At 41.8% G+C, this 13,567-nt stretch overlaps 1 protein-coding gene across 1 annotated transcript in view; it reads right to left on the bottom strand.

Annotated features, from left to right (window-relative positions):
- Positions 1 to 10,478, bottom strand: part of apc2 (APC regulator of WNT signaling pathway 2) — a 34,489-nt gene extending 24,011 nt beyond the window's left edge. The window contains exons 1-4 of the mRNA XM_067512489.1: positions 10,121 to 10,478; positions 2,821 to 2,982; positions 907 to 997; positions 5 to 347 (exon numbers count right to left, since the gene is read on the bottom strand). Of these exons, the coding sequence (XP_067368590.1) occupies positions 5 to 347; positions 907 to 997; positions 2,821 to 2,982; positions 10,121 to 10,195 (671 nt within the window). The 5' untranslated portion in view covers positions 10,196 to 10,478. The remainder of the gene's footprint in view (positions 1 to 4; positions 348 to 906; positions 998 to 2,820; positions 2,983 to 10,120) is intronic.
- Positions 10,479 to 13,567: the final 3,089 nt, after the last annotated feature.

The raw sequence follows: 13,567 nt of genomic DNA, 5'->3' as shown, positions 1-13,567 counted from the left end.
TCACCTCTCCTTGTACAGCTCCTCCATGTGGTGGTCACTCAGTCGTCCGTCTGCTCCAGTAATCACTGCTGTTTTGGGTGGAGCTCCGTCCAGGAAATGAGGCGGCAGCATGACAGCGGCGGTCTCCACCCCGCCGGATGCTGCGCTCTGACGGGACAACGGCCTGAGCGGACTCCTGGCTCTGCTCACCGCTGCCACAGAGGAGGAAGAAGAGCAAGAGGAAGGAGGCAGAGCCAGACGGTCCTCCATCTCTGGCACGCCGCTGCCGACACTGCTGTCCAACAGCAGCCGCAGGTTGTGAGGCTGGTGTTTGAGTTCATAGTAGTTGGTCAGGTCCATGTGGAGCTCTGAGGGATGAAAACAGGGAGAATTATTCACCTCCATGTGTCTGATCAAGGAGGCTTTTCCGCAGGACTGGCTCTGTTTTTCACAAATGTAGCTTCAAGTTTTGTATCATTTTTTATTATTTTTTTTTTTTTAAGTATGAATATTTTCATTATATTATAGAAATGTGGATATGGGCTGCACATGTTGACTTCAGCCTTTCTGTAGGGACTTTGCGTGTTCTCCCTGTGCTTGTTTGGTTTTCTGTGGGTCCTCCAGCTTTGTCCCACAGTCCAAAGACATGCATGTTACGGTATTTGGTGACTCTAATTTGCACTTTGGTTTGACTGCGAGTGTCTGTGTATGTCTTTCTGTGTTGGCCCCACGAGACACACAGCTGTACAAACATGCTGTTAATCTCACTTGGAGGTAATTCAATTCTGGTTCAGACAAATTCATTATTATTAATTGCTGTGTTAGTTAAATTGAGTCATAACAAGGCAGAACCAGTTACAGCCAATTACGTTAGCTCTGTAAATGTGATTGGTCACAGCGAGACGCTGTAAACACACAGAACCCGACCTTTTAGTTGGTGCAGCACGTCGCTCCTCCCTGACGAAGCGAGAGTTCCCGCCTCCTGATCCAGCTTACTCTGCAGCTGCTTCAACACCTCCTGCATCACAGAGGAGAAACAACAGAGTCAGAACGCACAGGCAACGTCCTGCTGCTAAGTCTGGTTCAGAGTCCTGAACCAAACACAGTGTAGAATTAAACTCAAATCATAAAGAAGCAAATAATATTTCCAATTTCTCCATTTCAACATTTGATATCTTGACAATAAAACACAGGTTCCTGTGGAAACCATTGCATTCTGCTATATTTCCTTCAGTATTTAGAGCAAATATTACAACTGAACAATTGTTTAATGATAATGTATTATTGAGCAGCTGAAATTCATGTTTCATTAATAAAAATGAAAGTAGTACATCAAATCGTCTTTTAAATTAAGGCTGACAGCCGACACTTCGGAAACATCTTAATTGTTTCATCTCAAATCCACTGGGGTGATGACAAAGCGTGTCACAATCCAAATATATACGGACCTAATTGTATATTATATACTGTATGATATACACACACACACACACACTATCTGATGAGGAAATTTCGCAAAAAGTCCTGCTTCTTTTTCCACTTATAATAATAATGAAAATAATAATTTAAACCCAAAAAATCCAGCAGCTCATCACCGTCACAGACTGAGGTGACATGCTGAGGGAGAAAAAGAGAATAATCCCATAAAAACAGGTCAAATCCAGATGCAGAGAATAAAGCATCAACTCATCCCAGACAAAATAAAGACAAACTGTACTTCAAATGTGTAGACATTTACAGCACATGTTACATTACTGATCATAATGGAAATAAACAACCTTGACTCGCAGGTTACTGGACTTGACTGTAGTCGACGGAGAATCAAAAATCAAGAGACAAGCTACTCCCAACCTCATCAGCGTCTGAAGAATGAAGCTGCTCGAAGACACTTTGAAAAAGGTCAAATCTCTTTGTGCAGACTCACCTGCTGCAGGTGAATCATGTCAGCGCTGATGTGAACTCTCAGATGTCCTGATTTTGATAAAACTGGCTGAGCTCAGTGGGATAATCCAGCTGTTCTATGCATCTGGACACGTGATCATGATTCAGAGTCTCATCACGTGTGAGTGTGTGTGTGTGTGATGCTCAGCAGCAGCTCTTGCCCTGCTTTTACAGCTTCATTTCTCTTACTGCTGATTTCAGATGCAGTTTGACAAACTGAGTTAAAATGTCTCCACACTAAAGAGTGAAATAAATATTTTTTTTAACAGTTTTTCCATAAAACAGAAAATGAAAGTTACACTTCTCAGATTCCAGAACTGCACAATATAAACATGTATATTTGATATTTTCAGGTAAATCTTTTTAAATTGTAAACTCATTAAAGGCCCAAACCAACATTTGCTTTTATAGTTTAGTAAATTTAATACATTATTAATCTGATAAACTGAACCTGCACAGAAAAGTTACTGGCGATTGTTTTCAGTTATTATTCACCGAAATTATTATTTTTTAATCTTCATACCTGTAAGAATTATTCTATTGCCTGGGGATGATGTTCAGCCCTGAGTATCTGCAGGCTTCCTCACGATCAATCAATCAAAACCTTATTCACAAAATCACCTTTTTGTAAAGAATAATGCAATTAAAATGTATTTAAAGATGGCTGAAAGTTTAGGGAAGGTGTAACAAGCAAAGACTAATGATCATGAGTCAAACAGTGATAATAATGCCAAAAAAAAAAAAGAGAGAAGTTGACAACATTGGTTGTGCAGATACCTTGACAACCTCCACCAAGAAGGTAAATGAACTGACACGTTCCATGAAACTTTTCTTACACATGATGACATGATTTGTAATTGTCACACCTTAGAGAAAAGTAACCCCACAGTCCACACTGACCTTCATGCCGAAGGTCTCTGTCTCCAGTTTGGATAGGTGGTTGGAGTTGTCCTCCAGCTCCCTCCTCAGGTGGGAGTTCTCCTTACGGAGCACCTCCACCTGGTGGGCCAGCTGGTCGTAGGAAGCCACGGCGTTGGCCATGTTTACACTCAGCAGCACCACCTGTAGGAAACACACAGAAGAGACACAAACCGTCAGCTGGTTACTAGTCAAACAGTTTGACTCAGAGTTCTAAGGGCGGAGTGTGTTAGAGAACACACAGCCAGAACCAGCAGCAGGTACTGGACCAGTTTGGGAATTTCAATGGTGGTTGATCAAACCCTAAGAACACAAATATTCAACGACCCATCTTAGCTGCACTGTAACAGCAGTGAGGACTTCGACAGAGGAGGCAAAAGCACAAACATTTATTCAAGTAGAAGCGCTGACTCAACTTCCCTACGTAAGTAAAAAAATTACAGGCTTGGAAATATGACGGAATGTAAAAAGTGGATTCTGTGAAAAGCAAACTTGACATAATAAAAATAAGAATAAACTGAAAATGAAGTAACTTGGCTCCAATGTGCAAATGAGGTTTGAATGTCCACACCACCACCATCCGATCTGGAAAAGCTCAGATTTTTTTTTTAGGAGCATTCATTATCCATTTACAAAAGGTCTAAAAGGCCTAAAAATCTATTAGTTCATGGAAACATTTTCAAGAGTTGCTGCACCAAAATGACCAACTAAAATATTGTGCTGTAGGGGGGAGAGGGCGAGTCGGGGGCCAGGCTTTACTGTAACAAGCCCCTCCGGTCACCCCCTAGACCTACCCTTTGTAGTATTTATGCAGAAACTGTTCCTGCAAGTGGATAACAAACAACCGTCCAATGATACAAAACAAGTTGTAAGTCATTATTTAAATCAAAGGAAACATGGAAATAAAAAGCAGCAGAATAGAAAAATTAGTAATTGAAGCTGCTGCTGCTTCTGCTTGTAATGAAAAGAAAAAGAAACTACTGTTAACACATTCTATTTTTTCTGACGTAGATTTTCTTATTAAAACTGTTCACATTTCGCATAATAAAAGCAGCAAGTCAGATGAGGTGGCAGGTGATCCAACTGTAAATGTTTGCAACTGCAGCTTTGACAAATGATTCAAGCACAAACACAAACGGAGCAGCTTGTTTTATCATTTCATGATTTTATGATGAAACTTGACATGTGTGTGAAGAAACTGAAATTTCAAAATTGTTTGTTGACTGAAAGATAATGGATGGATGTGTATTTATCTGACAACTGTTTTAATATTTTTATAACAATAGAAGCAACTTCCGCTTTCATTTTCATCCCTGGAAAAGCCTCTGTCTTATCCAAAACGTTGTGTTGTCATCCAGCAGATGTCGCTATTAAGCGCTACACCAACACAGTGTCAACACTGTGTCGTAAATATAGGCCGATAAATAGGGTGTGTTGATGCAGGGCAAGTAAGAAGTAAGACGGCTGGTGTGTCCACTGATCAGCGAGCCCAAAAAAACTTGACCGCGATCATCTAAAGGTGTGGGAGTATTTGAAGCAGCCTAGTTTTTCTATGGGGAATAAAGTCCTGTAGTTCATACTGTGTCATATTTGTTTGAAGAGAAGATGATTGGACAAAATGTTTAAATATAAATGATTGATGAATTTTAATTTGTATTTTTAGTAAATTATTGTCACACTAATTGAAAAAGGGGCTTAATGGTAAAATAATCTTTCCTCAAAATCAACCAAATCATAATCATTAGGTGCAGCCCTGCAATAAAGACATACTGTACAGCAAAGCCAGCGTATTTCCACACAAGCAGCAGCATCCATCTGCTCCATTTTCTGCTCTCCATCGTGTTTGAGAGGTAACAACATGTCTGCCTCTCTTCTTCCTCCTCCTCCTCCAGCAGCAGATGGCTCTCAGGGAGGGAACTATAATCATCTGTCAGATCACTTTCAGTTTGGATCGATGTCTTTCAGCATGAGCAGCCTGACAGGAAGCTCAGTGGCAGACGGTCTGCGTTAGATAACACGTTATCGCAGTTTCTCCCGCGGCTCTTTCCAGGCTCAGTCGGAGAGGACATTGCATTTTCCACTCAATAGTCTGCCGTTAAATGAAGAAGACAACTGAGTTTAAACAGTTATGGACTGTGTCCCTGGTACATTTCAGTCTCTGTGACACAGAAAGGTTGTTGTTGGGAGGTCAAAGTTACACGTGCTCAGCCTGTGACCTTCACTGCAGAGATGACGTGTGAACGTCGAGCTGCACAGAACCACAAACTGCTCTTGTCGGGTTTCTGCTCAGCACAGCACATCTGGCGTCAGTGGACCAAATGTCACTGCTGCATCATTACTAGGCGGTGACCCGGGGGCTTGTGGGCAGGAGGACAATCCCGAATCTGGTCTGATGATTATTATTGGACGTGCTGTCAGGCTACAGACTGCAGAGCTCACACTCTCCACCAGTGTCTCCGAACAACTAATACTCTTCACGGATTATCAAAATATCTGCACAATAATTTTCTGGTCCTTTAATAGTTATTTCTGAACATGTGCACAACTGATGCTCCAAGTCCAAACGGGCCTCACGAGGCCGACACATGCACACAAAGATTGATACTAAGACAAAGGTAAATGTGTGTCGAGTAAAAAAGGACCATGAATGACTGTCTGAATCAAGTTACAGTTAAATTCAACAATATTGTTTTGAAGGTGACATGCAACTCAGACTTCACATTAAGCAACAAGACACTGCAAGCAGTGTAAAAAGAACAGTAAACAGTGTGAATAACACAATAAGGAAGAGTCGACTTAACGACAAAATGCCACAATCTGTCTAAACCGGGCTATAGGACACATGAAGAGCTCCAGTCACTCAGGTGCTACAAATTTATTAGAGCACAGCAGAGAGGAGACACGATGTGCCCAAAGGACCTCAGCTAACCACAACACGTTGTGAATTCATGTGCCCCTTCATTTAGTCACAAAAACAGCACTCGATTTGACATCAGAACGTACAGGAACAACTGTTTGAGGAGCAAATCCTCAGGGTTCAGGATGTTACGACAGACCTGAGATCAGGTGTGTTCAGGGTGGAGTAAGCATCACTTCAGGTTAGAGGTCAGTGCGCTAAAATAACAATGGTCCTCACAAGTATAGACATCCTGTTTGTATAGGTCCCTTGATACTGCAGACCTGGTGTGTGTGTGTGTGTGTGTGTGTGTGTGAGATTGTGTCACACCATCACCATCGTGATGTATCTCTACATCAAGGGATGGCTCTTTTTGCATCCCTGTCATCTCTTTCACTCCGTTTCTCTCACAGACACACACACACACACACACACACACACACACACCTGCAGTGACAGCAAAGGGTGCTGCAAAGATAATTTGCAGCTCCCGAGAGGATAACGAACCAGACTTAACGAGCGTAAACTGAGTTGGTTAATGGTGCAGTTGCTATGGAAACCAAAGATTCGATGTGTGTGACCCAAATATGAGCTGAGTGTTAGAAGAGATGTAAGAGGAAGATCAAAGGAAGCAAGGAAAGAATGAAAGTAGACAGGAGAGACAGAGAAGGAAGGAAAGACAAAGCGAAACCAGTGACAATCAAAAAAAAAAAAAAAGATCGAGGATCATTAAAAAATAAAATTAAAAATTGCTCGTCTCTGTAAAGAAGGCAGCAAAAGCTCTAGGACTGGTGAGACATTTGAGGTTTGTTCATGTCAGTGCATCTCTGCCTTAATTATCTGGGTCAGTTTAGAGCCTCAAATTCATTCATGACCGGTTCATGTTGGACACCTGCTTAATCTTCTTCATAATAAATGTTCATGTGTTAAACTGTGTCTCTGAACAAAGACACTGTCGATCACTCCCACCGCCTGCTCCTCCCCCACATTCTCTTCCCCCCTTTTCCTGTGAGACTGTCTGGTTACCGTGGCAACCGCATCCTCTAGGCTGCAGAGCAAAGAGGGAGAAAATGGCATCTCCCCCCCTCAGTGTATTTAATAACAGCTTTGTTTTTAGAATTATTTAATGGGGTCTATTAAAGCGTCTGAGATGAGCAAAAGCACCTACATCATCATTACCTTATACAACTCTAGTCGGAAGTACGTGGACAGTGCTCTGTAGCCATGGATCTGAAATATAACTATGTTTGTTCATAATGCGTAATGTCAGCTTTAATTTCAGTTTGATGAAAATAATGGATGAACTGTGGAGAAATTAGAAGCATTTGTAATCATACTCCACCAAATATTACAGCTTAAAAGTAAAAAGTGACATATCAAAATCTCAGTTTTTATACTTGGCTGCAAATCTTTTGCCTGACGTCTGCAGTGATGCTCTGCCAGCTCTCCTGAGTTTTTCAGTTCTACCTTCAGGAGATTAAAAAAAGATCTCCGATAGATTCTGTCAAGGGTCTGACCCGGGCAGAATGTCCCACTTCTGGTGTTGCTTTCACTGTGGAGCCCATAACACTAGGAGTCTTTGATCATTTCAGATTCACTGTGACGGTAAACAGAGACAACGTGATAATAAAAAAATACTTACAATGTGAAAGGAAAGTTTTCACATAGCAGGACAGAGCCAACACATCTGATGAAGAACTTGTCTGCAGAAACAGGAACTATCCAGAACTGTACCATTCCTGTACGACACCAGCCCTGAGCTGAAAGCATTCACACCTGTTCAACAGTCGCAAACCTCCTGCAGAGGAGGCAGAACAATCTGTTTTTGTCGCTTATTGATGCATCTATACACGTCATACACATAAAGCGATTCTGCGTCAATAATATTGTTTGTTGCAGCAGACATCAAATACTGCATCGTGTCACTTCTAGTATTGGCTGGATTTCATGTGAGAGCATTTAAATCCAGCAGCCGTCAGTCTGACCTGTCAGTAATTCGGTGGGAAATCTCATCTGCAGCTGTAGCACAAGTAAAACCTGAAGCCACCTGAAGACGGGAGCAGAGCATCCAGCAGAGGAGGAAGAGAAGGAGGATGAAGCTTTGTCCTGACCATCACTTCATTCACCACAACAACAAACCACAGAGTGAGTCAGCACTCGCACTTCCTGTCAGCAAACAACACGCAGCTCTGACTCCACACACGCCCGACATGTCGTCGTTGTTGTTGTTAACGGGTTGAAATGTGAGAAATCTGCTGCTTCTGTGAGTTATGGAGGTCGACACTTTGCTGCTGAGAAATAAATATTAGAAATGTCACAGAGTCTAATTAATGGAAACTGTTCAAGTGATGGAGATGATGGTCTAAAACAGGCTGAATTTCTTTGAGAAGCTTTTCTTTTCAGTTCAGATGAGCATCTCTGAGCTAAAACATCCCATCTGTAAAATGGTAAATTAATTCTCGTTTCAAAGTCGCAAAAAGACAATCTCAAAAGGACACAAACTATCCAAAGGGAGATGCACAACATCCACAACAACAAACAAAAGGACCAAAACACAGACACCTGACAACCAGCAACTGACAACAGGCACAAAAAAACAAACATTAATAAATAAATCACAAAAAAGATTCAAAATGACAAAAATGGGCCGAAATAAAGACGCCGTCAGCCTGAGGTCCTAAAGCGGCATAACCAAACTAATCAAGATTCTTAGACACAATCAAAGAAAAATCTGCTTTAACATCACAGGGTGCAGTAGTTCATTCAAAAAAAGCTTTGTCTGATTTTTTACTTTACATTTTAACGTGACATATGACACTGATCAGTCAGATATTTAATTAGCTGCACTGAAAACAAACTACACAACTGTGATTCTACAGTGAATCAGGGCTGCGTTACATCGTATTATTCATGCTATACATTATAATAATTCCTCAATATGAGGGGATAATGGGTTAGCAACCTTCCCAAAACACATTCATCATCTCTCACCTTAGTCAGAAACTACTTCAGTTCTTCTTCTGTGGTTAGGAATCAGTGTGACTGTCTGCTGACAGATTGTGTTTCGATTTCTGCCTATTGTATTATGAAAAATATTATAATATGCAGAGGATTTAACACCAGTGCAAAGTAGAAAAATATTAGATGTACTGAGGTGTATTTAAATAAGATGCTGGATAATTAAATACTGGATTGTTTTGGTTCTAAAGCAAGTTGGTGGGCAAATAAAGGAAACAGGGTTTTTTTTGTACGAGTCACGTGTTGTATCATCGCATCCGTGAGAAGAGTGAGACACAGTAAAGATGGTCGACTCTTAACCTCGGCTGAAAGTTGGTGCTTCCAGGTCATGGGTTTGTTAGAGCACTTTGTCTTCCCCACTACCTCAAAGTGGTACGTTCCAGCTTCTGATTGGCTGAACACACCTGGTGCAGGTAATCAGCAGTGAGCAGTTCAGGGAGAGTTGGAAAACACGCAGACCAGGGGCCTGGAGGACCTGGTTTTAAAAACCACTGGATTATAATCTTTCTGGGGCCTGAAACCTGGACCAGCAGCTTTCCAAATCCAAACCAATATTATCTGTCAAGGTCAACAACTCATGACTGATATTTACAACTTCCTGCTGAGGTCAGCAGTCGTTGTCTTTGTCTGCAACCACATAACAACAACAAAAACAACAACAACAACAATAAATAAATAAAGGCCACAGATGCTGTTAGAACATTTACAGCGTTTTAAAATGATCATCACCTGAACTTAGAAAAGGTGACGTCTTTTGCTGCAATAGCTTCCACTTCCATCCATAAAACCCTCAGTTTAGTCCCATGAAGGTTTCTACTAAAGACGGAAGACTTTTCTCACATTGGGGGCAAATCTTTGTCTCCGAGTATCAACACTTTCCAGGGAGGACTGAGCCAAACAAGGCAATCGCAACGTCAAAATGCTGCAAGAGCCACCAGGGATCAGACAACATTCGAATAATTAATCCAGCAAAGAGCAATATAATAGGATGACTCCTCAATAACATCTGTTTCTACTGTAACACATAAAATCCCTGATGAAGACACAAACATCACACAGAAACGTGTTAAATGATGCAACACAGAGCACAAATGGCTGATGGCACAGTGAACACATGAATATTTAACAGGGTCCAAGCTTTTCTCCTAATGCAAAACAAAGCAGTGAACCCAGTGAAACCAGCACAGACTGGGACAGACCGCATGAGACGTTCAAGGCCAGAACACAAAAACTCACATTCAAATCAGAGCCAGCAAACAAAAACAGCCCGGCTCAGTTTCAGACACAGATGTGAGGAATTTCTGTGATGCACAACTTGCTTTTGCAGCATTGAGACAGTAAATATCTATTTTCGGGTTTAGATTTGACCTCAGAGACGTTTTTTAGCTGCTGCTCCTGCTGCTGTTTTTTTTGACGACATCTATGATTCATCAGCTCCTCCATCTTCCATCCTCCGTCCCTCTGCCTGCATCAAGGAGAAAACGCAGGTGGCATCCTCCCATCCCCCCAAAACCCGCATAAACGGTATAAACCGCATTTCTGAGCCTTAAAAACGGATTTAAAGCAAAAATCTGACCTGAAATCCGGACTCATCAGCCTCCTCCCTGCTGGTGCAAATCAACCACGATCTTTTTGGCTCTAAACGCACCGTTCGCCAGCCGAGCCGAGACGAACCGGGCCGAGACAGGCCACGACGGTAAGTACGGACCCGGTTAACCCGGATTCTACCCGAGAGAAGAGGCGGAAAATGCGCGTTAGAGGCAGAAAGAGAAGGAGCGGTCGATTCTTACCTCATGACTCCGAGCGGAGCTGAAGATCAATGAAGGAGAGAGGGAGGACAGAGGGAAGCGAGGAGGGGAGGGGAGGGGAGGGGAGGGGAGGGGAGGGGAACGGGAGGGGAAGGGGAGACGATGAGGGTCCATCCTTCTTTATGTTCACACCTCAGCTCACATCAGCCAAACATGTTTTAATTTCAGTGAAGGCACAAACCAACAGCTGCTTACAAAATCACAAGAAGAGGCTACAAATGCTGATATTTGAGGAGCTGGAACAGTGAACTCTTTGGTGTTTTCTGTGAAAAGTCTTTTTAGCCAGAAGACATGATTTAACTCGAACTGAACCCTGAGCTGCTCCTCCTGACTGTACATCACTTATAAAATGACAAAATGATTGTAAATGTAACATTTGATCATTTTTTCTTCTGTTTGCAAACTGTGTGTAAAGTAACTAAAGCTGTCAGAGTAATGAATGTTTGTCTGAGACACTTGGTCGAGTAAAGAGTCTTTGTCTCTGAAATGTGGTGAATCTGAAGTATAAAACTCATGTTATTTAAAGCTATAATGTGCAACTACACCCTGCACACCCCAATAACAACAAGTAAGAAACTGCAAAACATAGTGATCAAGCAGAAACGAATGACGTTCTCTGATCGGTCGGAAGGATGGGCCTCTAGCTCTGCACCGCTGACACCACGTCACAATAAGATCAGTCCGAGGTGCAGTCAGATCCAGCACCTGTTTCAGTTCAGTCTACACTGACAGAGGCCGTAGGTTTTAGGATGACTTCAAACAATTAATCAAAAAAATTAAAAACAGGAACTTCTGACACAACTTTGCCTCCTGTCAAGATGTGTGGATGTGGAAATGAAAAGGCCAAAACTTCCAAAAGAACCTAAAAACCTAAAAAAAAACCCTGAAAACTGTCCTGTCTGATTTTACACATGAAAAATGTTCATTATTTGCTTGCAAAATGACTCCAGTGACCAATTAATCATCAGAATGTCTGCAGATTGATTCAAAACTAACCAATTCCTTCATGTTCACTGAGTATAATCATGCAATATGCAATTGTCTTGTATCTGTAAAAATTTTAATCAACCGAGCCGAGCAAAGAGCCAGTGGCTTGAATCCCAACAACGCTGCACAGAGAAGGTTCAGTGGACCGATTAAACTAAAACTACTTAGTGAAGAACATGCAGCACATGACCCACAACATGTTTAACATCCTCCAAGCAGTTCAGTGGAGGGACAGGCAGGATTTGGGGCTTTGGAAAATTCTGATGTCATCATTCTACTGATGGGACAATATTAATCATTATTATGGTCATACTCAGTAGGTTATCATGAATAAGTCTGATGATCACAAAACACCTAGTGGTTAGTGCTGGTGACACAGTTTAAATAATAAAGTGGCCATGAGGAGGTGGATGGGCTTTAAAACACAGGACTTACAGACAGGAGGAATCAGATTCGGTACAATTTGAGGTGCAATGTGTGGTAGTTTGTGCGTCTAGGCACATATTTATCGTTGTAACCATAGCAACAAAGACCTGCACCATAGCTATGGAAAAATAAGAACCTACTGAATGTGATGGGATGTACATGGAAACCTACCCTGGACAGATCAGGGAGCCAAAAAGACCTCCCAGGTTTCCTCAGGTCTCCTACAGGATGATGCAAGCGTATCTGTCAACCAGCTGGTTTCTGCAACAGGACACTGAACTTAGTCTACTACAGAATGGCATCCAAACAAAGAAGCTCCTCCTTTTAGAGTCAAATCCAAGGCCATACCCCAGCGGAGAAGCTGCTTTACCAGCTCAGAGACATTGACAACAGACGTCCTGAAAATCTGATGCAGATTCACTAAAAGCATGGAAGACCGTCTGTCTGTGTGACTGAGACGAAGGTCACATCATACTTTAGTGGTTAGAAAGGGCTCACATACTTTTCCTTCCACTGTAACTGACAGTTATTTTCCACCTTTATGTAGTTAAATCCAAGTGAGTTGGACACACAGTAACAGTAAAAACGTGTTGTAATATTCAGTCTGAACACTGACTGTGGGGAATTATGAAAAAAAAGTTGAACAAAACATTTCCAGTTGTTTTTTCCTATGTGCTGTTCTTAATGTCTCCACAAGAGGGAGGCACATTATTCCTTTTGTTTCCTGCTGCAGCACTTTCCGGTTTCTACACGGAATATTAATAAACCCCTGAAACCAACAGGAACATTTTAGTCAGGTGATCATTGCCCACAGAGCATCAGGTGACAGAAGTCAGTCAGTGATTGAAGAGGATGTGTGGCCTTCATCAAGTTACATCCTGCTCTGTGTTTCCTCCCTTCTTCTCCATGACACAAGAGAACAAACCACTTATGTCTCTTGTCCGGCCCGTTTTCTAAATGCAGACGTTATTAATGAAGCATCAGGAAAATCATTTTTACCATCTTAGTCAAAAACAAAACATTCTACTTATACACAGAAACAAAACCTGTCTTTCCTCCAAAAACAGGAAAAAAAACCTTTTACAGTCCATATGATCCAGTTACTAACCTTCACTGTATGTAGGTACTACACTTTGCACGATTGCATTTAGCTTCTCTGCATCTTTTCGATGGAAAGAGATTTATTCTGCCCTCAAATGATTTCTCCTGTCGTGTCGTCTGTTTTAAAAATCCCATCATGATCTCAATGATACAGACCGATTAAATAAAGTTTAACAATGTCACTGTCCACTTTGCTCATGCTGCTGCTACAGGCCACTGTTTACCTGCAGACACTGCTCAAAGTCACTACTGAGGTCAGAGGTCAAAATCTGTAAGGTCACCAAAGCTTTAAAAGTTTCCCACACAAATTCTGACCTACAGAAAAACTGGTTTCCACTAGCACGTCACTGCTGAAATGAGCCGCAGCAGAATGGCCATGCTGACCCTTGTCCTCCCCAACTTTGATGTGTACTTTGTGTTCACTATAGTGACATTAGTTAGTTATTTTAATGATTATAACCCAAAATGCAGGAGCTACTGGTTCAGTTATTCT

This window comes from Channa argus, chromosome 8 (assembly GCF_033026475.1).
Source record: "Channa argus isolate prfri chromosome 8, Channa argus male v1.0, whole genome shotgun sequence".
Classification (NCBI taxonomy): domain Eukaryota; kingdom Metazoa; phylum Chordata; class Actinopteri; order Anabantiformes; family Channidae; genus Channa; species Channa argus.
Note: the sequence above shows the minus strand (reverse complement) of the source record. Positions and strands in the feature narration are given on the sequence as shown.